Source organism: Pinus tabuliformis, chromosome 2_1, assembly GCF_031772625.1.
Source record: "Pinus tabuliformis cultivar Carrire ecotype Pingquan chromosome 2_1, CPIR1, whole genome shotgun sequence".
Taxonomy (NCBI): Eukaryota; Viridiplantae; Streptophyta; class Pinopsida; order Pinales; family Pinaceae; genus Pinus; species Pinus tabuliformis.
This window is the reverse complement of record NC_142299.1, coordinates 399,154,907-399,178,832: the sequence shown is the minus strand read 5'-3', so window position 1 is coordinate 399,178,832 and position 23,926 is coordinate 399,154,907. Positions and strand designations below refer to the sequence as shown.

The 23,926-nt window shown below is 42.7% G+C and overlaps 1 protein-coding gene across 2 annotated transcripts in view; it reads left to right on the top strand.

Annotated features, from left to right (window-relative positions):
• REV3 (recovery protein 3) overlaps positions 1 to 23,926 on the top strand; it is a 410,344-nt gene that overhangs the window by 355,540 nt on the left and 30,878 nt on the right. The window contains exon 19 of one of the 2 annotated variants that reach the window (XM_089402765.1): positions 22,138 to 22,529. The exons of the other annotated variant lie outside the window; for it this stretch is intronic. Within the exon in view, the coding sequence (XP_089258891.1) occupies positions 22,138 to 22,356 (219 nt within the window). The 3' untranslated portion in view covers positions 22,357 to 22,529. Of the gene's footprint in view, positions 1 to 22,137; positions 22,530 to 23,926 lie in introns of those variants that run through there. 2 annotated transcript variants of the gene reach the window in all.

The following is a 23,926-nucleotide window of genomic DNA, read 5'->3' as shown; positions in this document are numbered from 1 at the left end:
CTGCAGCTATGCCATATTGACATCAATGACACAACTTTGACTAACAGTTGATGTTTTGCTAAGGGATGGTGGGTCTAGTTTGTATAGAGTTGGAGGGTTGTTAGTAGCTGTTTGGGGAGCCCTAGTACAATGGACCAGGGAAGGATTGTCATTGTTAAGTGAGCAAGTTGTTTGTGTGAAAGCTCCTAGTCGAAGGAAACCCTACTGCAGCAAAATTGAATTTACTTCTTCTACTTGATTTTAATAGACATTATCAAGTTATTTTTCTGAGTACTGAATTAAATTACTTCTGCAGCCTACAGTACTTTAAATTTGATTACATGAAACATAAAAATGAGCAAAGAAAAAGATACACAGGACACAATTATTTTTGGACAAAATAGTCCCCGAAAAAACCCAATGTGGGAAAACCGGTGTAGCAACTTTGAGGGTTTTTCTATTATTAAGTAGTAATTCTGAATACAATTCTAGATGCCCTCCCGGCAATCCAGCGACAAAGAAAATATAATCGCAGAAAACTGACTGAGTTTGATTCTCGCTGATTCGACAATAGAACTAGCTAGCCCTGACTAGTTATGCGCTAGCCCTGCGTAGGCCTTGCATCAGCCTTACAGACTTTGTTTTAGCTTTTGCACTATCTCTTTTGCATTTTGCGTGAACCTTCTTGGCTGTGACAACAGTTTCGACTTTCTACGTGAGGGTAACTTCTTCTTTTGTGCTGGCCCTTCTAGCTTTGCATCAAGCCTGCATAGGCCCAGATTGGCCCGTCAGTCCTTCTAGTTGTCGCGTTGCCTCCACTAGCGTCTCTCCGCCTCTCTATCCAGTATTCCTGAACTATCCCTGCCCCTCTGTTGCAGAATGATCACTCAGTTCGAATTCTCAGCTTCCTAGTCCCAGAAATCAAATTGCAGATCAATTCATTCTCTCCATGTGTTTTTCTAAATGAACCCCAAGCCTCCTTCTTATACTTTTCTCGTTGAGACTTCAACGATCGAGATTAAGTCTCTAATCAACGACTAAGATTGAAACTTGACTTGATCTTCCTTCTAGATCATTCTCACCCATATTTCGATTAACACCCATTAATACTTTAATTTTCCTAAGTTTAGACTTAGGGACCTCATTAAAAATATTAATTATTTTAATAAAATACAATCCGGGTGGAATTTCACCAAACGGTTTTTGGGTTCTTTAGAACTCATGTGCCTTAGCCTCTCCACCAATTTTCATGGCTAGAGCACATTCGATGCTACCAAAAACTAATAGTTTGGGATCTAGTTCATTGACCTCTGTGAAAATTTCTAACATGAAATTCTATTGTAGTATTATTTCTCCTACTTATTTCCCAAAATAAGTTATTTCCGAAACCCTATAGTAAACATTAAAATAAATTCTACTGCAGCTATCACATAATTATATAGAGAAAATAACAGTGATATACAAGCACAAGAATCAATCACATCAACACAGTTGTTTTTGGACAATTGTCCCTGGAAAAACCCAATTCATGAAAATCGGTGCAGCATATAGAGGGTTTGTATTATTAAGTAGATTTTTGAATACAACTAGGGTACCAGATCCGGCTCACCTAATCAGAAAATAAACCCGACAGAAGTACCTCTATCCAGAGACAGATGAACAAACCCCACAAGTGACTGTGTTGTTCACAGTGCTGTGCAGCGATGGTTGCTCCAAGATTTGCGTTGGAACTGTGTCACGTCCTCTAGGAGCTACGTCATTCCGACACTGCGTCACTGTGTCAGAGCTCTCTCTCTGTGTCACTGCATCACTGCTCTCCCTCTACGTCAAAGCTCTCTCTCTGTGTCACTACGTCAGAGCTCTCCCTCTTCCTTCACCTTGCAACTCTCCCTCTGAAATTGAACTCCTTTTTGAGAATCGATTTCCCTCGGGTCACTGAGTATTTCCCTGGTGCGTCTCCAAATTACTCTCAAGTCTTCTCTTATAATTTTCCTGTTGATGAATTAACGACCGAGATTAAGTCTCTAATCAACGGCGAAGATTAAAACAGACTTGATCCTCGTCTCGGAGAAGCTTCTAACTCATATCTTTATTAATACCCATTAATATTTTATTTTCCTAAGTTTAGAATTAGGAACACATTAATTTTTTTTTTTAATAACTTCTCATCCGTGTGGAATTCCGTCAAACGATTTTTGGGTCTTGGAGATCTCATGTGTTCTAGTCCCTCCACAAAACTTCGGAGCTAGAGCACATCTAATGCTACCCAAAATCAACACTCCCTCTTAGCGAGGAATGTGCTCTAGTAATACTTCCCAATAGAAGCATCACACTGATCCACGACATCGGTCCTCTACACTGTTGATGCTCGGCCAACTGCCCCTCATCCATTGTGCTCCTGCACCCTGTACTGCTAACCATGACACTGCAATTGTCACTGCTACATCTGTACTGCAGCACCCTCTGAATATGTTGCATCATGTTGCCCATAGCATTGGCACTACTAACTGTTGCACTGCAACTCCTTATACTATCCGCTTCTGCTATTGGAATGGATTCTTCACCATCCCCATCTTCTCCTTGAAGTAAGCAAACTTTGTTCTTCCTAGAGCCTTGGTGAGAATGTTTGCCACCCGTTCTCTTGTTGGGGTGTACCTCAATTGTACTACCCCTCGTTCGACCGATCATGAAAGACTGGATCCTCAGAGAGCTTGATGCAACTCTAATTATCACACAAAATACTGGTTGCTTCCATCTTTCTCCAGAATAGATTCACAAGCAATTTCTTAACCCTTATGGCTTCGTACGAAGATGTGCTCGCTGCCATATATTCAGCTTCAGCTGAGCTCAATGCCACGAATTTCTGTTTCCTACTACACTAGGAGGTCATTCCTGATCCAATGTTGAAACAATATTCAGTGGTACTTTTTCGATCTACTGAACTTCCAGCCCAATCTGTGTTCATGAACCCACTCAACCTGATGTCATTGCCTTGGGTGTACATTAGTCCATGCTCCACTGTTCCTCGTATATATTTGAGAACATGCTTGGTTGCTGCCCAGTGCACCTTCTTTGGTTCCACCATGAACTGACTGAGGGTGTTGACAGCGTAACAAATGTCTAACCTAGTATTGACCAGATACATCAGGGACCCTATGAGCTACCTATACAAGGTGGGGTCGACTTCTTTATCTTCAGATACATCCATCTTCTTCCAGTCGGTGATCATTGGAGTAGCCATAGGTCTACAGCCCTGCATTCAAAACCTTTTCAAAATCTTTGTAGCGTATCTCCCTTGCCCAACAAAAACTTCACCCTTTTGCTGCCAAACTTCCAACCCCAGGAAATAATGCATCCGTCTCATATCCTTCATGTTGAATTCTGTGGCTAGTTTCTCCTTGCAATCCTTGATGAGCCTGGATGAACTTGTCAGAAAGAGATCATCCACATATAAAACCAGGATTAGAGCCTCATTCTCTACAACCAGATAGTAGAGGTTAGGATCTGCGTCACTCTTGATGAATCCCATCTTCTGCAAGTAGCCATCAATTCGACTGTACCATGCTGTAGATGCTTGTTTAACCCAATACAAAGCTTTCTTCAAGCTGCATACATGAGATTTCTTCTCATGTGTCTCAAAACCCTCGGTTGTTCAATGTATACTTCTTCTTCTATCACCCTGTTCAAGAATGCTGTCTTGACATTCATCTAGTGAATCTCCCACCCCATCTCTGTTGCAAGGGATATCACGGATCTAATAGAAGTATACCTGGCTACTGGGGCGAAGGTTTCTTCGTAGTCTATCCCTTCCTTCTGAGCAAACCCCTTAGCCACAAGACTAGCTTTGTATCTTTCCACACTGCCATCTGCAGCATATTTGACTTTGTAGAGCCATCTCGACCCTACAATTGACCTGTCCTGAGGCCTAGGTACCACTTCCCAGACATCATTGACCATTATGGAACTGTATTCCTCCACCATAGCATTTACCCATACTTGATGCTGAATGGCCTCTTGAAAACTGGAGGGTTCTCCAACCTAAGCCACCAAGGATGGCTGTCCACGCTCCCTTTTCTCGTTCCTGGGTGCCCCGACAAAATCCTTTGCATCTCGTAGTATCTGTCGAAGTTCCCGGCTCGTTCTACCACTAGTAGTGGGTATATCTATCTGCTCCTCCTCTTCCTGAGTCTGGAGTTCTTCCTTTAGGAGAAATACTAGTGCTAGTTTTTGCTAGTCGAAGTGGCTGGACCAACGGATCATCCTTTGACTGTTCTCCGGAAGGCATTTCTTGGGATTTCTTGAAAGCTCCGTCCTCCATGAAATTTACATCTCGTCGAATTACAATCTTCCTATTCCTTGGAAGATAGACTCTATATGCCTTAGCATTCTCGCTATATCCCACAAGATATCCTTTCTCTGCAGTCTGATCTAATTTCTTCCTCTTTTCTTTGGGTACATGGCAGTATGCCAAACTCCCAAATATCCTGAAATGACTTACCTCAGGCTTCTTACCAGTGAAGACACTCTCTGGAGTAACCTTACCTAATGCCTTGTGAGGAGTCCTGTTCTGGACATACACTGCCGTGTTGCATGCTTCTGCCCATAGAAACTTGGGCATATCTTGATCATACAACATCACCCTGGCTGCTTCAACAATACTCTGGTTCTTCCTTTCTGCTACTCCATTCTGCTTCGGATTAGAGGGGGTTGTCCACTCTCTTTTGATGCCTTCCCTTGTGCAAAAATCATTGAAGTCCTTTTCGATGTATTCTCCACCACTGTCTGAGTGTAATATCTTTATCTTCTTTCCCGTCAGATTCTTAACTAGAGCCATGAACTCTTTGAATTGATCGAAAACCTCATCCTTGGTTTTTAGAAAGTAGATCCAAGTCTTTCTGGAATGGTCATCAATGAAGGTGACGAAGCATTCGGCGTCACTAAGCTTTTGTGGACATGGGTCTGCAAATATCTGAGTGTATCAATCCCAAAACACTCTTAGCCCTATTGTTGCTTCTGGAAAACGCTGCCTTGGCGTACTTCACTAGTGTGCATCCTCTGCATACATCATATAGTTCGGTACTTAATTCTGAAACTCCTAATATTGTTCTCCCGAGAATTCTTAGAGCCCCATGGTTTATGTGTCACATCCTCCTGTGCCATAGTTCATTCAAATCTTTTCCCCACTACCTATCAGTGCCATTGGAGATTCTAGTTGTAATCTAAATAGCCCATTACTTTTGACTCCAATCTGGGCCTTCTTTTTCCAACTTCGGTGTTTGACATATACTTTCTACTTAATGAAGAAAACATCATAGCCCTTGTTTTGAAGCTGAGATACAAAGTGTAAGTTCATCCCCAATCCTGGCACATGCAACATATTGGTTGCTTGAAATGATCCCCTGCTTATGTTTGAAAGACTACAATACCTCTTCCTACGGGGTACATTTTGACTTATATCCCATGGTGATCTGGAAGTTCATCCTTTCTTCCTAATAATTCGAAAAACATTCTCGTATTCCTGTCATATGCTAGGAAGATCCACTGTCTATATACCAAACCTCAGAGGAGGCAGAACTTGCTAGGAAAGAGACTTCTTTTTCCAGTCTGGAAGCTAACATAGAATAATCATGATCCATATTCTTCGTGCTCTCTTCTTTCTCTGGAGATTTGCGTGAGTCCCTCTAAGTTGATCCCCCGACATCATGCTCCTAACTCATAGCAGATTCTTCAATTCGTTGCCTGATCTCTGCGCCGATACGATCTGAAAATTTCTAACATGAAATTCTATTGTAGTAACTGATTTATTTCTCCTACTTATTTCCCACATTAAGTTATTTACAAAACCCTTCAGTAAACATTAAAATAAATTATACTGCAGTTATCACATAATTACATAGAGAAATTAACAGTGATATACAAGCACAAGAATCAATCACATCAACATAGTTGTTTTTGGACAATTGTCCTCGGGAAAACCAGTGCAGCATATAGAGGGTTTGTATTATTAAGCAGATTTTTGAATACAACTAAGGTGCCAAATCCGACTCACCCAATTAGAGAATAAACTCGATAGAAGTACCTCTATTCAGAGACAGATGAACAAACCCCATAGGTGACTGCGTTGTTCTCAGTGTTGGGTAGCGATGGCTGCTCCAAGCTCTGCGCTGGAACTGCGTCACCTCCTCTGGGTGCTACGTCAATGCGACACTGCGTCAGAGCTCTCCCTCTGTGTCACTGCATCAGAGCTCTCCTTCTACATCACTGCGTCATTGCTCTCCCTCTGCATCACTGCGACACTACGTCAGAGCTCTCCCTCTGCGTCATTGCGTCAGAGCTCTCCCTCTTCCTTCACCCTACAACTCTCCCTCTGAAATCGAACTCCTCCTTGAGAATCGATTTCCTTTGGGTTACTGAGTATTCACCCAGTGTGTCTCCAAATGACTCTCAAGTCTTCTTTTATACTTTTCCTATTGATGAATCAACGATCGAGATTAAGTCTCTAAGCAACGACTAAGATTAAAACAGACTTGATCCTCGTCTCTTAGAAGCTTCTCACCCATATCTTTATTAATACCCATTAATATTTTTATTTTTGTAAGTTTAGTCTTAGGAACACATTAAAAATATTAATTATTTTAATAACTCCTCATCCTGGTGGAATTTCTCGAAACGATTTTTGTGTCTTGGAGATCTCATGTGTTCTAGTCCCTCCACAAAATTTCGGAGCTAGAGCACATCTAATGCTAATGAAAATCAACAACCTCAAGGGTGGAGCATTAATCTTGAGAGGAGGGTTGATTAGTTTAGTGAGTTGAAGGAGGTCAATTTTAGTGATAAGAGGGCAACCTCCAAGCCCCAAGTCTAGACATCTTTGGAGCAACAAAGAGACAAGAAGTGGGCAACTTTGAAGTCCCTATGTGCTAGTGTCTTTGGTGGAGCAAAGGAGCAGCTAGTGGGTAGACTTGTGTGGGAGAAAGTTTAGTGACATTGGAGGAGCAGTGGCCATTGATAGTGGCAGATTGTTGAGTTGGAGATACACGCTTTTTGAGGGAGCAAAAGTTTCGTGTGTGCAATGTACATGGACTGAAAGGGTTGTGGAATCACTACATTAGCAAGTAGGTCAAGTGTACTTTGTTCAGGGATAGATTGGTCATCATAGTTGTTGATACCAAGCCCTAATTGTTGGCTTGTATCAAGGTTGATTGTAAGGGCCATGATCCCTGGTACAAGAGCCCTAAGATTGTTTATTAAAGTTTGTAATATAACAAATGTTGGGTTAAAATTTGTCTTGTGTACTAGTTGATTCACTGCTATTTGTTGTTCTGTTGTGCAAAGTAGAAGTGTTGTGGCATTTGAGTTTGTTTGTGATCATGATTTTAGACTCAAACCAGATTCTTGAGTGCTATGGAAGAATCAACAATTTGTCTATCATAATACCTAATGAAGTAAGGAGATCCAAGACTATGGTGTACCAACACAAAGATTGAGCCAAAGGACTAGCTGTTGTAATGGACTATGATAAACAATAGGCCAAGTATGGATACTAGTCATGCTTCTTTACTCTATTAGTGAAGCTATGATCATGATGTAGAAGAGAGACAAGAACAAACACTATCTCAAGTTGGAAGGGGCAATCTCCAATATCTACAAAAATGATAGACTGAGGAACTATTTGCTTGCACAGAAAAGGGCCAGGGCATCCAATTGTCTTTGCAATCCATATGGGGATGAGGCTAGGACCAATCATTCACAAACATCAAGATATAAATCAAGACATGGTGTAGAAGGCAACCGCCACTATCTTGGATGTGCTCATGCAAAGACTCCAACTCATCAATAGATCCCAAATAGTGTGGGGGATGTTACCCCTCTTTCTAGCAATGGTATCCCAAATTTTTTGACAAAGGATCATGCCATATGTAATCCCAAATATGTGCAATGTCATGACCTTGTAGGTCATGTGGGATGAAGTGTAGAAGTGGATCATAGTTTCCCTTGGGTGGATGGTCATGACTCTCTGCTCAATCTCATCTCCATGGTGCTTGGTTTTATGGCTCTGATAATTATCCCTTGGGGGTGGTGACTAATTGCCTTGATGGGAATTCTTATCTCCTAGGTTGATATTTGAGTGTCATGAGGGTGGATCTATTAGGACACATGGCTTACTGGAACACTTGTTGTATTAGCCTTGAAAAGGTGTTCACACTATGTAAGTGTGGAAACAACCATCTCATCAATGGCTTAGAGCACCTGTCCTTTATTCCCCACATGGACCATTTCTCTAATGTATGCACACTTTATTGGCCATGGCGATCATTTTTCATGGTAATATCACAGTGGATGATGATTTTGTGCTCCACGAGGTAACAAATAACACTCTTCAACTAAATGAAACAGGTCGATTTCACTCTCTTGGGCAAGCCTTCACAATTAAAATACTGTAGAAAGTAAATGCAAAGAAAAATACTAGCACAAGGAGAATCACAATGAGACAATTATTTTTGGACAATCGTTCCAGAAAAACCTAGTCTGGGGAAACCAGTGCAGCGGATGAGGGGTTCTTTATTAATATTCAGCAAAAAATTCATGTACAAGATGCAACTAGCATAATAGAAAAGATATCTTTGTCAGAATTTTACAGACAACTTTCTCACACTCCTTGGCGAGATTCTAAGCTAGGGGAGGACCTGGTGCCCCCTCTGTCACTAACTGTGTCAGCTTCTGCATAGGGACTGCACAGTCCCAGCGTCTCAGCTTCTGCACTGCCCCTCTGCGTCACAACTTTTGGTTGTCTTTTCTTTGCTCCCTTTCTTCTGCTCATGCCTCTCGATTGTTGCTGATACCCTCTCTCCTCCTCACCTGCAACTCTCCCTCTGAATTGATTTCCTCTTGTCGAACTTCGACCAGTGAGGAAATCGATTTTACTCAGGTAACTGAGTATCTGCCTAGTGTGTTTTCCAAATGCCCATCGAAGTCCTTATAATCCTCCAGTGTAGTATTCAATAGGCCAGATTAGATTCTAATTAATGGCTCAGATCATATTGACTTGATCCTTGTCTTCTTCTAGAAGTTTCACCCACAGTTAGATTAATACCCTTTAATTATTTTAATTTCCTAAGTTTAGACTTAGGCACTCATTAAAAATAATTAATTATTTTAATAAAATTGTCTCTAGGTGGAATTTCCCAAAACGATTTATGGGTATTGTGGAATACATGTGTCTAAGCCTCCCTGCAAAATTTGAGACTTAGAGCACATCTGATGCTACTAGAAATCAACAGGATTTTCATAATCCTCATAGATAAGAGAAGTCAGTGAACATATCAAGGAAAAAGGTCTCCTTTGAATTCATGGGAGGGAACTCTTAAGGTCCTCTCATCCCTATGTAGCAAGAAAGGAGACATAAAAGAGATATATGAAATGCTATAAAATATACTCTCTGAAATAAAGTGAAGAAGGTCATATCACTTAAGACCTGATTGAAGGTATCAAAGGATGAAGGAATATCTTCATAAGATCTCAATTGGGAGACCTGGGAGAGATGATAAGAAGTTGACCATCATTGATACACTAACTGATGAGCAAGGTGACAAGTGTCCTTGGGACAAGAAAGTTACCTCATTCAACAACTTGTGGTCTCTATGTAAAATGGAAAAATGACAAGTTGTGGGCAAAAGTGTTAAAGGCTAAAGAACTCAAACATTTGCAGAAAGGAAGGGGATGTTTGGTTCTCAAGCAAGACAAGCTCATATAACCAGAAAGATGGAGGAAGCTGGAGAAAAAGAACAAGGGAAGGAGTAACAAATCTCTACTATGTCTGAGATGGTCTCCTTCAAAAAAGGGTCTTATCATAAGCTCCTAAATCTTTTGTTATGGATATGACCATGATAAATAATAAGATGCATTACGGCATCATGCAAGCATTAGAAACAAGAGCTCGTGACATCACCATGGGAATCATGAAGGACAAAATCCATGGCAGTCAAACATTAAGGATATAGCTCTTGGGAACCTCATTGGACATTGTAGGAAAGGAAGAAGTCATCTAGGACAAGGCTCATCATACATCAAGTCAAAAAGGAAATATTTGCCAGATGACAATATGCAAGATCCTCAAGGTTCTCTGAAGGAATTCTCATTAGAGGGTTCACTGATCTAGAGAGGAAGCAAGTGTTTCATCAGGAAATCCAACTTATGGAATTCATGAGATGATGGTATGATGACATGAGAAATGAAGTAGATCAAGGGATTGAAGATCTTTTGAATCAAGGAAGCTGTTGGAAGAAACCTAGATGACCTAAAGGTAAAATGAGGTATGTATGCTTGTATTTAGTATTAGAATGTCATGTCATGTGGTTGTAGGTAACATGGATCATTACTTCTATCTTGAGAAGCATGATCAAGAGAAAAAGGATCTCCTCCTTTGAAAGGATGCAAGAAGGCATAAGTCACACTAGATGAAATCAACAAAATATGTCCTGATATGAAGTATGAGGTGGTTGACTACAATGAAGAAACTCTGATTGAAAGCTCCTAGGAATGGAGTGCGTGAGGAAGGAAGAGATCGTGAGATATGCAACCTTGATAAAGGCGATCAACATCCAAAAGACCAAGAAGACTTGACCAGGAAATCTCCCGGAAAGATATGAAGACTCCAATGAAAAGGATGAAGACCCTTGAAAATGGATATCTTTGGGAGATGTGTCAACATGTATGCAGGATGCTGATACCTACAGGAAGATGTTGATTTGGGGTATAGCATCAGATGTGCTCTAACCACGAAATTTGGTTGAGGTTGGGGCACATGAGATCTCCAATACCCAGAAAGGGTTTGGGCAGATTCTAAACAGATTAGGAGATATTAAAATAATTAATATTCTTAATGGAGGCTCTAAGTCTAAACTTAGGGAAAATAAAATATTAATGTGTATTAATATGAATCTGTGTTAGATTGGGCCAAAAGACATGGATCAATCCAGATCTAATCTTATCCGTTGATTAGGGACTTAATCTCGACTGTTGAAATGTCAACAAGAAAAGTATAAGAGGAGGTTTGAGGGTCACTTGGAGAATACACCAGAGTCATTCTATTCTCTAGAGCGGGGTTTGCTAAGAGAGATAGAATCAATGATCGGGAGAGCAGCTGAGGGGCATTGAGTACAGAGAGACAGAGAGGCAGAGCTAGTGCCGAGATAGCAATAGAGTATCCAGAGAGAGACGCAAGAGCAGCCAGTGCTCACGCAGGGCCATGTAGAGGCAGCTAAGTGCTGCGTAGAGCACCAGAGGGGCCAGTGTAGCTGACGTAAAGGCTTAGAGAGTTGATGTAGGGCCTCCTGAGGCTAACGCAGGTCAAGATAGGCTGACGCAGGGCCAACACTGGGCTAGGAGAGGCTAATGCAATCCAGATTGGGCAAACGCTGGGGTTTCTGGGGCAGATTGGTGCTGAGTAGCTGCTGGAAGGATTATTCGGAGTTTCAGCTAGTAGATTTGTCAGAAACCGAGAGGTATTATTGCTAAGAAAATTCTTTGTTGGGTAGGCCAGTTTCGGCACCCAGATTGTACTGTGATATTTTTTAATAAGAAAACCCTCAGATAACTGCACCAGTTTTCCCACATTGGGTTTTTCCAGGGACATTAGTCCAAAAATAATGGTGTCATGTGGTATGTTTGTTCTTGTTTCTTTTAGTTGCTGATCTGTAATATGTTGAGCATGCACTAGTCTTTATTTTCAGTATTTACATTGTAAATAACTTGTTAAGGAAAATAACAACTAGGTAGGAATAAATCAGATAAAGTGCATGGAGGGTTTCTAACTAAGTAAACTTAGAAACTTCAACATGGTATCAGAGCGTGATTAGATATCACATGAGGACTAAAAGACATTAGCCGAGTGGAGCAATAGCAACATAAAACAATTGTCCCGAGGTGACAGAAGCTGTTTCTAGCAACGCAGAAGACAAGGAGTGTAATGCAGAGCCAGCCAGGGCCACGCAGAGGAAGCCGAGAGCTACGCAGAGCCCCAGAAAGGCCAGCGTTGCTGATGCAAAGGGCCAGAGGGCTGACGCAAATCCATTTGGGGTGACGCAGAGCCAAGGTGAGGCAAAGAGGGGTTGACACAGTTCACAGAGCAGTTGCTGGGATCTAGAAGGCTACAGGAATAGTGCAGAGTGGAGCTGGTGGGGTACTGTAGTCAGAACAGTACCTGACAGAGCAAGGCCAAAGGAGTTGTTATCGAGGGTTTCTAGTTGAGGGACCTGGATCAGCAGCGCAATTGCACTAGACGATCAGAGTAGGGGGCATGTCGACAAGCTGTAGAAGGATTTCCACGAGGGAAATCAGGACTCAAAGGAGTCCGGAAGAGAACTTGCAAACAGGAAGTAAAGACTCAGGGGAGTCGAACAGAGAACATCCAAGAGGGAAGTAGAGGAGCATCATGGCACTACACGGGGTAAGAGACCAGGATAGACTGGACGGAGCATCGAACTTCGCAGTCTAGAAGGCCAAAATCTTATCAGTGCTTCACAGGAATTGTGTAAAGAACTTTGCCTTGAAGGTAATAGCTTCCCAGTCGACCCTAATGATAATGACAGGTATGAGGAGGCGATGGCAAGGGCCAAGTGCATTATCCTTGACGGGGTCAAGGATCATGTGGTACCACATATAGCCGAGAAGGAAACAACATTTGAGATGTGGGAGGCTCTCAAGACTCTGTATCAACATACTTCTATGTAGAGAAGAATGTTGCTCGTGAACTAGATGAGGTCGTATCAGATGAAGAAGGGACAATCGATTGACACCTTCCTCGGAGGACTGAATGAGATTCGAGACCATTTGACTGCTATAGGAGCGACACCGGATCAGGAGATGATGATGAGGACAACCCTGAATGCTGTCTCAAAAGACTGGGACGAGATGTGGGCAGCTCTTCGCCAAGAAGAGATCAGATGGCAGTCGAAGACAGGTAGCAGTAGTAAGGGGATCAAAGTCAAGCAGGAGGAGGAAGATGTGGCCATACCATTTGAGGGAAAGCAGGAAAAACCGAACACGAAAGATCTCTCCAAGATCAAGTGCTTCCACTGTGGGGAGGTGGGTCATTATGCGACCCAGTGTCCAAGGAAGAAGAGTAAGGGAGAGTCTTCCGAGACTAAGGCAGTGCCAGCACGAGCAGAGAAGGAAGTTTTGACAAATGATGATTGTGCCATGAGTGCACACGCACCACTTGAGAGGAAGTGGGGAGACATCAAGCTGTAGTCAAGAGGACTACAGGCACTGAGGGGCAGGATCCTCGAGGTACCCAGCCTCTTGGATTAGACCTTGCTACGGGAGCCCCGTTGAGGAGTAGCAGGACTGGCTGAGTGGGTAGAGACAGATGCGGATGAAGCGCAGAGAGAGCTACAGTGCAGGAGTCCCGAGACAGTGCAGAGCTAGCAGGTTGCAGCAGTGCGAGAAGCACAAGAGTGTTGCACCAGTGTAGGAAGGCACAGAGAGGTGTGCAATGGTGCGAGATGCAGGGAGTTGTTGCAGTAGCGCATAGGTCAGAGAGGGAGCACTTGTCAGCGGCAGAGGGAGCTTCAACATCAATGGGTGTTTCTAGCCCAATAGGGAGGTCAGTTGGGAGATCAGTTACTTACTTCTCAGTAACTGAGTTGCAGTGCAGTAGTGGGTAGCACGATGCAGCATGATGAGAGGAGGTGCAGTGCAGATGCAGTGCTGGGAAAAAGGACCAACAACAGCATGGATGCAGAGGGAGCTGTCATACAGATGTAGCAGTCGAAGTGGCAGAACCATGGGCAGCAGTACAAGATGCAACAGTGTAGAGGTTGTTGGGCAGGAAGGCCTAACATCAGCACAGGTACCGATGCTAGTTAATCAGAGTAATACTCAATGAGGAGTATTGCTAGAGCACAGTCCTCGCTAAGAGGGAGTGTTGATTTGGGGTAGCATTGGATGTGTCCTAGCCATGAAATTTGGTGGAGAGGTTGGGGCACATGAGATCTCCAATACCCAGAAAGGGTTTGGGCAGATTCTAAACAGATCAGGGGATATTAAAATAATTAATATTTTTAATGGATAAAATATTAATGTGTATTAATATGAATCTGTGTTAGACTGGTCCAAAAGACATGGAACAAGCCAGATCTAATCTTATCCGTTGATTAGGGACTTAATCTCAGCTATTGAGATGTCAACAGGAAAAGTATAAGAGGAGGTTTGAGGGTCACTTGGAGAATACACTAGAGAGTGATCAGTCATTCTATTCTCTAGAGCGTGGTTTGCTAGGAGAGATAGAATCAGTGATTAGGAGAGCAGCTGAGGGGCATTGAGTACAGAGAGGCAGAGAGGCCTAGATAGTGCCGGGATAGCAGCAGAGTAGCTAGAGAGAGAGACGCAGGAGCAGCCAGTGCTCACGCAGGGCCATGCAGAGGCAGCTAAGTGCTGCTCAGAGCACCAGACGTGCCAGTGTAGATGATGCAAAGGCTTAGAGAGCTGACGTAGGGCCTCCTGAGGCTGACGCAGGTCAAGATAGGCTAATGCAGGGCCAACACTAGGCTAGAAAGGCTGACGCAGTACACTGTCTCAGTATTTTAAGAAGTAGCCTTACATTCTTGGTATTCTTGTGAAGAGGAGGACCTTAAAGTATCACTCTCCGTCTCAACATACATTTAAGGTGTAGTTATAATTTGGGCATAGAAGTAATCATAAAGACACAATCATGAGCATGATGAAGATCTTGGTACATATATACATATCTTAGTATAAAGGTCTCGTTGTTATGGTGAAAGCCTCAATCGAGGAGCAATAATGATCTCAGCAGAAGAGCAGCAATGGTCTCAATGAATGTGTTGGATTGGAGCAACTGTAATGACCTTTTTGGTGCAATAATGATAACCTTGATGAAGCAATAGTGATAATGATGATCTCAACAGTGAAAAAGAAGAGGATTGGTGTCTTGTTTTTGGAGTGGCCTAATAGGTCAAGGGTCATGGTCTTGGTATTCGTCAATTGGAACTTCTATAATAAGATTTTGTGCGGGTTTTCCTCTCAAAGAGTGAGAGGTTTTGGCACTGGCAGAAAGCCAACATCTTGTGTTCTTGTCTCTTTTGTTTTGGTAACTATTTGATGAACTAAGAAGACACACTTTAATATTAACAAGTGAAGAATGTGCTAATAAGAAAAATTATAAGTACCTCACAAATAGTTATCATGGAAAGAAGAATCTTATTAACCTTGACTACCCTATATTCTTCAAAACCCTGCAACCTTGGAGGTATGAGTCTCTCTAATCAGCTGCAATCGCTCAACTTTAGGAACACAACTTATCTAACCTGTAGAGTAATCCATCCTAGAGATGGTGATCAACTGTGTTGTTGCCATCGTGCACATGAGTTTGACTCTGCAACTGCTTATAATACCTCCTTGAAGTCCTCATCCTCTAAATATGCCTCTCTGTATGCATCATGGGTGAATGGCTCCATGTGCATAAGAGTCCCAAAGCTATGATCTTTGATGTGGGTGGCCTTGAAAGCATGTTAGCCAACTTGTTTGTGCTACCCTTCTTATACTTGATCGCCAAATGAAACTGCTGTAAAAACGCCATCCATTTGTAATTCGTGGTCTGTTGTAGCTTACTCTGGGCCTATAAGTACTATAACAACTGGTGATCTATGTGGATTACTGTCTCCTTTCCCATCAAATAGTGTTTCCAGTTCTTTACAACCTACACCAACGCATAGAGCTCCTTATCATAAGTAGGGTAGTTAAGAACTGCCCCATCAAATACTTCAGAATGGTAGTATACAGGCTTTCCTCCTTGCATCATGACCACTCCCATAACATACCCACTCACATCTGTCTCCACTTTGTTGAAGTTTCTAATTTTACTTAGTTAGAAACCCTCCATGCACTTTATGTAATTTATTCCTACCTACTTGTTATTTTACTTAACAAGTTATTTACAATGTAAGTACTGAAAATAAACACTAGTGCATGCTCAACATATTATAGATCAAGGACTAAAGGAAACATAAACAATCACACCATATGACACCATTATTTTTCGACAAATGTCCTCGAAAAAACCCAATGTGGGAAAACCGATGTAGCTATCTAAGCGTTTTCTTATTAAGCAATATCAGAGTACAATCTGGGTGCCGAATCTGGCCTACCCAACAGAGAATTTCCTTGGCAGTAATACCTCTCAGTTTCTGACAAATCTCTTGGCTGAAACCGTGGATAATCCTTCCGGCAGCTACTCAGCACCAATCTAGGCCAAAAACCCCAGTGTCAACCTCTCTTTGGACTGTGTCAGCCCCTCTCTACCCAACGCTGGCCCTGCATCATCCCGGATGGGCCTGCATCAACCTTAGGAGGCCCTGCGTCAGTAACGTTGGCCTCTCTGAGGCTCTGCACAGCGCCCGACTACCTCTGAGTGGCCCTGCGTGAGCCCTCGCTGGCTTTGCGTCACTCTCCCGGGCTACTGCGCTGCTGTCCCGAAACTATCTCTGCCTCTCTATGTCTCTGTACTCAATGCCCCTCAGCTGCAACTCCCAATCACTAATTCTATCTCTCTTAGCAAACCCCGCTCTAGAGAATAGAATGACTGATCACTCTGGTGTCTTCTCCAAGTGACCCTCAAGCCTCCTCTTATCCTTTTCTTGTTGACATATCAATGGTCAAGATTAAGTCCCTAATCAATGGCTAAGATTAGATCTGGATTGATCCATGTCTTTTAGACCATTCTAACACAATTTCATATTAAAACACGTTAATATTTTATTTTCCCTAAGTTTAGACTTAGGGACTCCATTAAAAATATTAATTATTTTAATATCTCCTGAACTATTTAGAATCTGCCCAAACCCTTTCTAGGTATTGAAGATCTCATGTGCCCTAGCCTCTCCACCAAATTTTGTGGCTAGAGCACATCTGATGCTACCCCAAATCAACACTCCCTCTTAGCGAGGACTGTGCTCTGGCAATACTCCTCACTGAGTATTACTTTGATCATCTAGCATTGGTCCTTATGCTAATGCTAGACCTGTTGCCCACCATCCTTCGCACTGTTGTATCTTGTACTGTTGCCCATGGTTCTGCCACTGCCACTGATGCATCTGTACGACAGATTCCTCTGCATCTGTGTTGTTGTTGGTCCTTTCTCCTAGCACTGCATCCGCACTGCACCTCCTTTCATCATGTTGCATCGTGCTACCCATTGCTGCACTGCAACTCAATTACTGAGAAGAAAGTAACTGATCTCCCAATCTGACCTCCCTGTTGGGCTAGAAACACCCACTGATGCTGAAGCTCCCTCTGCCGCTGACAAGTGCTCCCTCTCTGACCTCTGCGCTATCGCAACAAGTCCCTACATCTCGCACCATTGCACACCTCTCTGTGCAACACTCTTGTGCCTCTCGCACTGTTGCAGCCTGCTAGCGTCGCGCTGTCTCAAGACTCCTGCACCGTATATCTCTTTGCCGCTCCATCCGCATCTATCTCTACTCGACTCAGCCAGTCTTGCTACTCCTCTTCGGGCTCCCGTAGCAAGGTCTAATCCAAGAAGTTGGGTACCTCGAGGATCCTGCCCCTCATCGCCTGTAGTCCGCCTGACTACAGCTCGATGTCTCCCCACTTCCGCTTAAGTGGTGCGTGTGCACTCATGTCACAGTCATTGTTTGTCAAAACTTCCTCCTCTGCTCGTGTCGGCGTTGCCTTAGTCTCAGAAGACTCTCCCTTACTCTTCTTCCTTGGGCACTGGGTCGCATAATGACCCATCTCCCCATAGTGGAAGCACTTGATCTTGGAGAGATCTTTCTTCTTCCGCTTTTCCTGCTTTCCCTCAGATGCTAGGGAAACATCTTCCTCCTCCTGTTTGACTTTGATCCCCTTACTGCTGCTACCTGTCTCCGATTGCCGTCTGATCTCTTACTGGCGAAGAGCCGCCCAAATCTTGTCCCAAGGTGGGAGAGTCCCTTTGCCTAGTATACTCTCGACAAATTCTTCCCAGTCTTTTGAGACAACATTCAGGGCTGTCCTCACCATCAACTCCTGATCCGGCGTGGCTTCTATAGCAGTCAACTGATCTCGGATCTCATTCAGTGCTCTGAGGAAGGTGTCAATCGGTTCTCCCTTGTTCATCTGATACAACCTCAACTAATTCTCAAGTAGCATTCTTCTCTGTACAGAAGTATGTGGGTACAATTTCTTGAGAACCTCCCACATCTCATATGTTGTTTCCTTCTCGGCAATATGTGGTACTACATGATCTTTACCCCGTCGAGGATGATGCTCTTGGCCCTCACCATTGCCTCCTCGTACTTGTTGTTATCATTGGGGTCGACTGGGATAGCTATTACCTTCAAGGCGATGTTCTTGACACAATTTCTGTCAAGTACGGTAAGATTTTGGCCTTCCAGACTGCGAAGTTCGACGCTCCATCCAGTCTATTCTGGTCTCTTACTCCGTGTAGTGCCATGATGTTCTTCTACTTCCTTTCTGGAAGTTCTCTGTTCGACCCCTCCGAGTCTCTACTTCCCGTCTGGAAGTTCTCTTCTTGACTCCCTCTGAATCCCAATTTCGCTCCTGGAAATCCTTCTGCCGCTGTCGAGATGCCCCCTACTCTGATCTTGTGCAACCGCACCACTAATCTAGGTTCCTCGGCTAGAAACCCTTAGCAACAACTCCCTCTTCTTGACCTTGCTCTGTCAGGGATTATTCTGCCTACAATACCTCACCAGCTCCACTTTGCAATATTCCCACATCCTTCTAAACTCCAGCAACCTAAAGGTGAGAGCTCCTAGGCTCTGTGCAATCCTAGCACCAACAACCCGACCTCCTCAGCCAATTGCGTCAGCCCTCCCAGCTTCTGCGTGAGGCTGCTTTTCCCTTCCTTAGCCTCTGCACTGCCTCTTCTCGGCTCACCCTTAATGACGCAGGCACTGCGTCACCCTTCCTTGTTGTTGCTCTGCTAGAAACAACTTCTGTCACATTGAGACAGCTGTTTTCTACTGCTATTGCTCTGCTCAGTTGATGTCCTTAGTCCTGTGATCTACAACCTCGCTCTGATACCATGTTGAAGTTTCTAAGTTTACTTAGTTAGAAACCCTCCATTCACTTTATCTGATTTATTCCTACTTACTTGTTATTTTACTTAACAAGTTATTTACAATGTAAATACTGAAAATAAACACTAGTGCATGCTCAACATATTACAGATCAACAACTAAAGGAAACATAAACAATCACACCATATGACACCATTATTTTTGGACCAATGTCCTCGGAAAAACCTAATGTGGGAAAACCGATGCAGCTATCTAAGGGTTTTCTTATTAAGCAATATCACAGTACAATCTGGGTGCCGAAACTAGCCTACCCAACAGAGAATTTCCTTGGCGGTAATACCTCTCAGTTTCTGACAAATCTCCTGGTTGAAACCCCGGATAATCCTTCCGACAACTACTCAGCACCAATCGGCCCCAGAAACCCCAGCGTAAGCCTCTCTCTGGACTGCGTCAACCCCTCTCTAGAGCGTCTGGGTCTGTGTTAGCCCTTTAGCCCTCTGCGTCAGCAACGCTGGCCTCTCTGAGGCTTTGCGTAGCTCTCGACTACCTCTAAGTGGCCCTGCGTGAGCCCTCGCTGGCTTTGTGTCACTCTCCTCAGCTACAGCGTTGCTGTCCCATCACTATCTCTGCCTCTCTGTCTCTCTGTACTCAATGCCTTTCAGCTGCAACTCCCGATCACTGATTCTATCTCTCTTAGCAAACCCCGCTCTAGAGAATAGAATGATTGATCACTCTGGTGTCTTCTCCAAGTGACCCTCAAGCCTCCTCTTATACTTTTCCTGTTGACATATCAACGGCCGAGATTAAGTCCCTAATCAACGGCTAAGATTAGATCTGGCTTGATCCATGTTTTTTGGACCATTCTAACACAGTTCATATTAATACACATTAATATTTTATTTTCCCTAAATTTAGACTTAGGGACTCCATTAGAAATATTAATTATTTTAATATCTCCTGAACTGTTTAGAATCTACCCAAACCCTTTCTGGGTATTAGAGATCTCATGTGCCCCATCCTCTCCACCAAATTTTGTGGCTAGAGCACATCCGATTTTTCTGATTTTTTCTTGATAATTCAGATTTTTTTTCTGATTTGTTCCCCGTGCCGATTTAATCCCAATCACGATTTTCACAACATTGGTAAATAGTGCACACATGCTAATAAAACTTATGCAAAAAAATAAAAAAAAATAAAATAAAAGCTCACACACTAGGAAACCCTTTCGGGAGAAAACCCAATTGGAAGGTGAGGACTCTGCTCTCTCTCTGTCTGAAAATATAGCTGCAAATACAAAGGAGTATGGCCTGTGCCCCGTGGGCTACCTTAGTGCATAAATATTCTCTGTGTGCTACCTCCTATCCCTCTTGGCTATTTTTGCTCAACCATGGAACAAATACACTCGAATGAATGGAATCCCTTTTCCTCCTAGTGTCTTGGTTATAACAAACCCTGATAGACAACTAGTGGTTAGGTTTAACTACCTCAACTCTTAATCAAAGTTACAATATAGACTCTTCTAGGGTCTTTTACATCATAATCACGTGGCTAACCCCTTTTCCATGAATATTGAGGGTTGACGTGGCATCCCCCAATTTATGGTGGTGAAAACAGGAAGGTCAACTTCTGAGTGGAATAATTTTTTCATATGGACTCCGATTGATGCGCTTCTTGTGCCGTTGGAAAGATCTTTGTGTGTAGAATAGAAAGAAAAGATGTTGCACTAGAGCGCCAAAGTCTTACCTCCAAAAAATGTCATTTGATGCCTCAAAACGCTCTCAAAAGGTTTCACACCCTATTTTGCCAAATTGGGTCCCGGTAAAAACAGTCTCATGAGCTGATTCCACCACTTTTTCCACTCTGATTGCATCAAGATGGATGACAAACAATAATGATTCAGTCCGGATCATGGAATCCACTACGAATATATCTATGGGTTGTGTACAGCTTGTGGGTATCCATTCAACTATCATATGGCCACAAGCGGCTGTAGATGTCTCCAACTCTTATAATATCCCCATTTTTGGTTTCCCATATGATGTGGTTAGTTTCAGTGGTGGGGGAAAGCATGGAGGTAGATTAATCGTTCTCCTGGATTAAAAATGACTTTAATTAGTTACTTTATTAAATAAAAAGAGGAAAAGTGACTTAAAATAAAATAAAAGGTCACTTAAATAAAATAAAAGGGAGAAGCTTATAGAATGGAAATAAAATAATAAAATCAAAGTGCTTCTAAAATGTTGAAGAGAGATCCATTAGTTCTATAAAAGGGAGGGGAAGCTAGACTTTTGGATCATCCAAAGTTATTTGTTTTGTCCTCAGCTATTGTTCATTGTGCCAGGGGTGAAAGCCCTTGGTTACCATGGTGAGATTTGGTGAGGTTGAACATAAACTTATCTCTACTAATCCATTGGTGAATTCACTCGAATTTCATAGGTGCATCTATTGGTTCCAGTTACAGTTTTGGGTGGCTAGCTTCAGTATTGCAACAACTATTTTGGAAGTTGTCACCTCAGCTATTTTCATGTAGCCTTTTATTTAGGAATATAAATAAAGTTGAGTTTTGCTACATGTGTTTTGTGCAACATTTCTGATCTCTTACTTCTGCAATTTTATTTGAGCTGGTAAATTATGTAAATTGATTGGATTTAATTGAAGAAACTTATGGAATAATTTTTGTAAGAAAAATTCTGGAAAAGATTGTCAATTATTTTCGAAATATTACAGTGGTATCTGAGCAAAATTGTGGATTTTATTTTCTGGTGAATTTTAAATACAATGGTATCAGAGCAAAAAAATGTGGAATATAATTTTTGGGGTTTGCAGTAAATTATTTGCAGCTTTCTGGGAATTTTAGACATTAAATAAAAGGAATATCACAGTGGTACCAGAGTTGTGGATCCTTCCATCCTAAGGGGTTTCTTGCCAAATTAGCAAATACAGATTTATCAATTGCATGGATTGATCGAGTTCAGGCTGTCTATGGCATTGAAGGGCCGACTCTACTCACTCATGGACCGATTCCTGTTTCAATGGGTCGAGCTTCATTGTGGGAATTTATACACAAAGTATAATCAATGCAATTTGATGTGTGTAGGGGCGGTCTAATATACATCAATTGTTGAGGTTGCATGGGATCAAATCATTAGGATCAAGGCTGAGTTCCACATTGCCAAATCAAGCTAGCTTGGATTTTGACGAGGTCTTAGTTCCACGATTGATTGAGAGCCAAGTTACCTGTAGCCTCATCTTCAGGAGCGCAGTCGAGAGCATTGTATCATTGATTGATCATTTCTTGCCTGGAGCATGCTGCTAATTCAGGAGCCGAGTTACTTGTTGACATTAGTTGTGGTTCAAGTGAGTACACAATGTATAATTGAAGAGGCCAGGTGTGCATTCACCAACCTGGATAATGTGTGTTTCCTGTGGAGTGCAATCTGGTGGACAGTGTGCAAAGGACGGCATATCGGTGGATGGTGTGCCTTTTGATTGTGATGGATCTGTAGGAATTTACAGGGTAAGTTCCTCAGAAAGAATACCAAGAGGACACCGCTCACAACCAGATCTCAAATCAATACACCAGTATTTTTGACGTGGTTAAAACCCTCAGAGTGCAAGGAGGGAAACAGTCCACGGCCTGTCCCAACGTGGGTACAGACAATTTATTAATCAAAGAATGAAAATTTACATAAGCTTCTCTCATGCACGGATTACCCGAACAATGACCCTCCATGCGCTTTAAATAGAACTCATGGACCAATCGGGTGTCAAGCCACGGATCAAGTGTCGGTAATACCGAGGTGAGAGTGAACCGTCGGATCACTACATATCGTGACCGTCGGATTGTAAGTTACAAAATGTACAACGGTAAAGAAACACACTTTACCTAACTCTAACCTAACTCTATACTAGACCAAGTTGAACTTAACTATATCCTATGTGTCGGAATATCCTAACATCCCCCCTTAAGAACAACTTGGGATAGGATTGAAGGATTTACAAATATGACACAATAGGAGAAGGAAGGAGGCACTAGAGCCTATCCCCCCTTAGTGACAACTTCCTGAACTCCAAGCATATATCGAAGTTTAGTGAACTTCGCCTCTGTGAGAGCCTTTGTGAAGATGTCTGCAACCTGATCATCTGTTGGACAATATTGCACTTCAAGAACATGGTCATGAATGAGCTTTCTGATGAAGTGCATGTGTAGTTCAATGTGTTTGCTGCGCTGATGCTGGACTGGATCTTTGCATAGCTGAATGGCACTTTGATTATCACACCAAAGTGTGGTTGGATGCTGCTGCTCAAAGCCAAACTCTGATAGGATCTGACGAAGCCACAAGGCTTCCTTACTAGCTTCCACGGCACCACGATACTCTGCTTCTGCTGACGAAAGAGAAATGGCAGCCTGTTTCTTACAAGCCCATGTAATAGGTCCTGAACCAAGAGTGAAGACATAACCGGCAGTAGACTTCCGATCATCAAGGTCACCAGCCCAATCAGAATCAGTGAAACCAACTAACAGAGGAGCTGCTTTGGCACTGTAATGAATCCCAAACTGTACTGTACCTCGAACATAACGAAGTATTCTTTTAGCTGCTTTCCAATGACTTTCACGGGGGTTTTGCATAAAACGAGCAACAAGGCCAACAGCAAAGGAAAGATCAGGACGAGTATGGGTTAAATACAAGAGTTTTCCGACAAGTTGACGGTATAAGGTAGCATCAACTTCAGGAGAAGTACAAGAGACTGAAAGTTTGACTCCAGACTGAAAGGGAGAAGTGGCTGGCTTACAGTCTTCCATGTGAAAATGACGAAGAATATCACAAGCATACTTGGACTGGGAAAGGAAAATACCCTCTTGGGATTGCAAGACTTGAAGACCG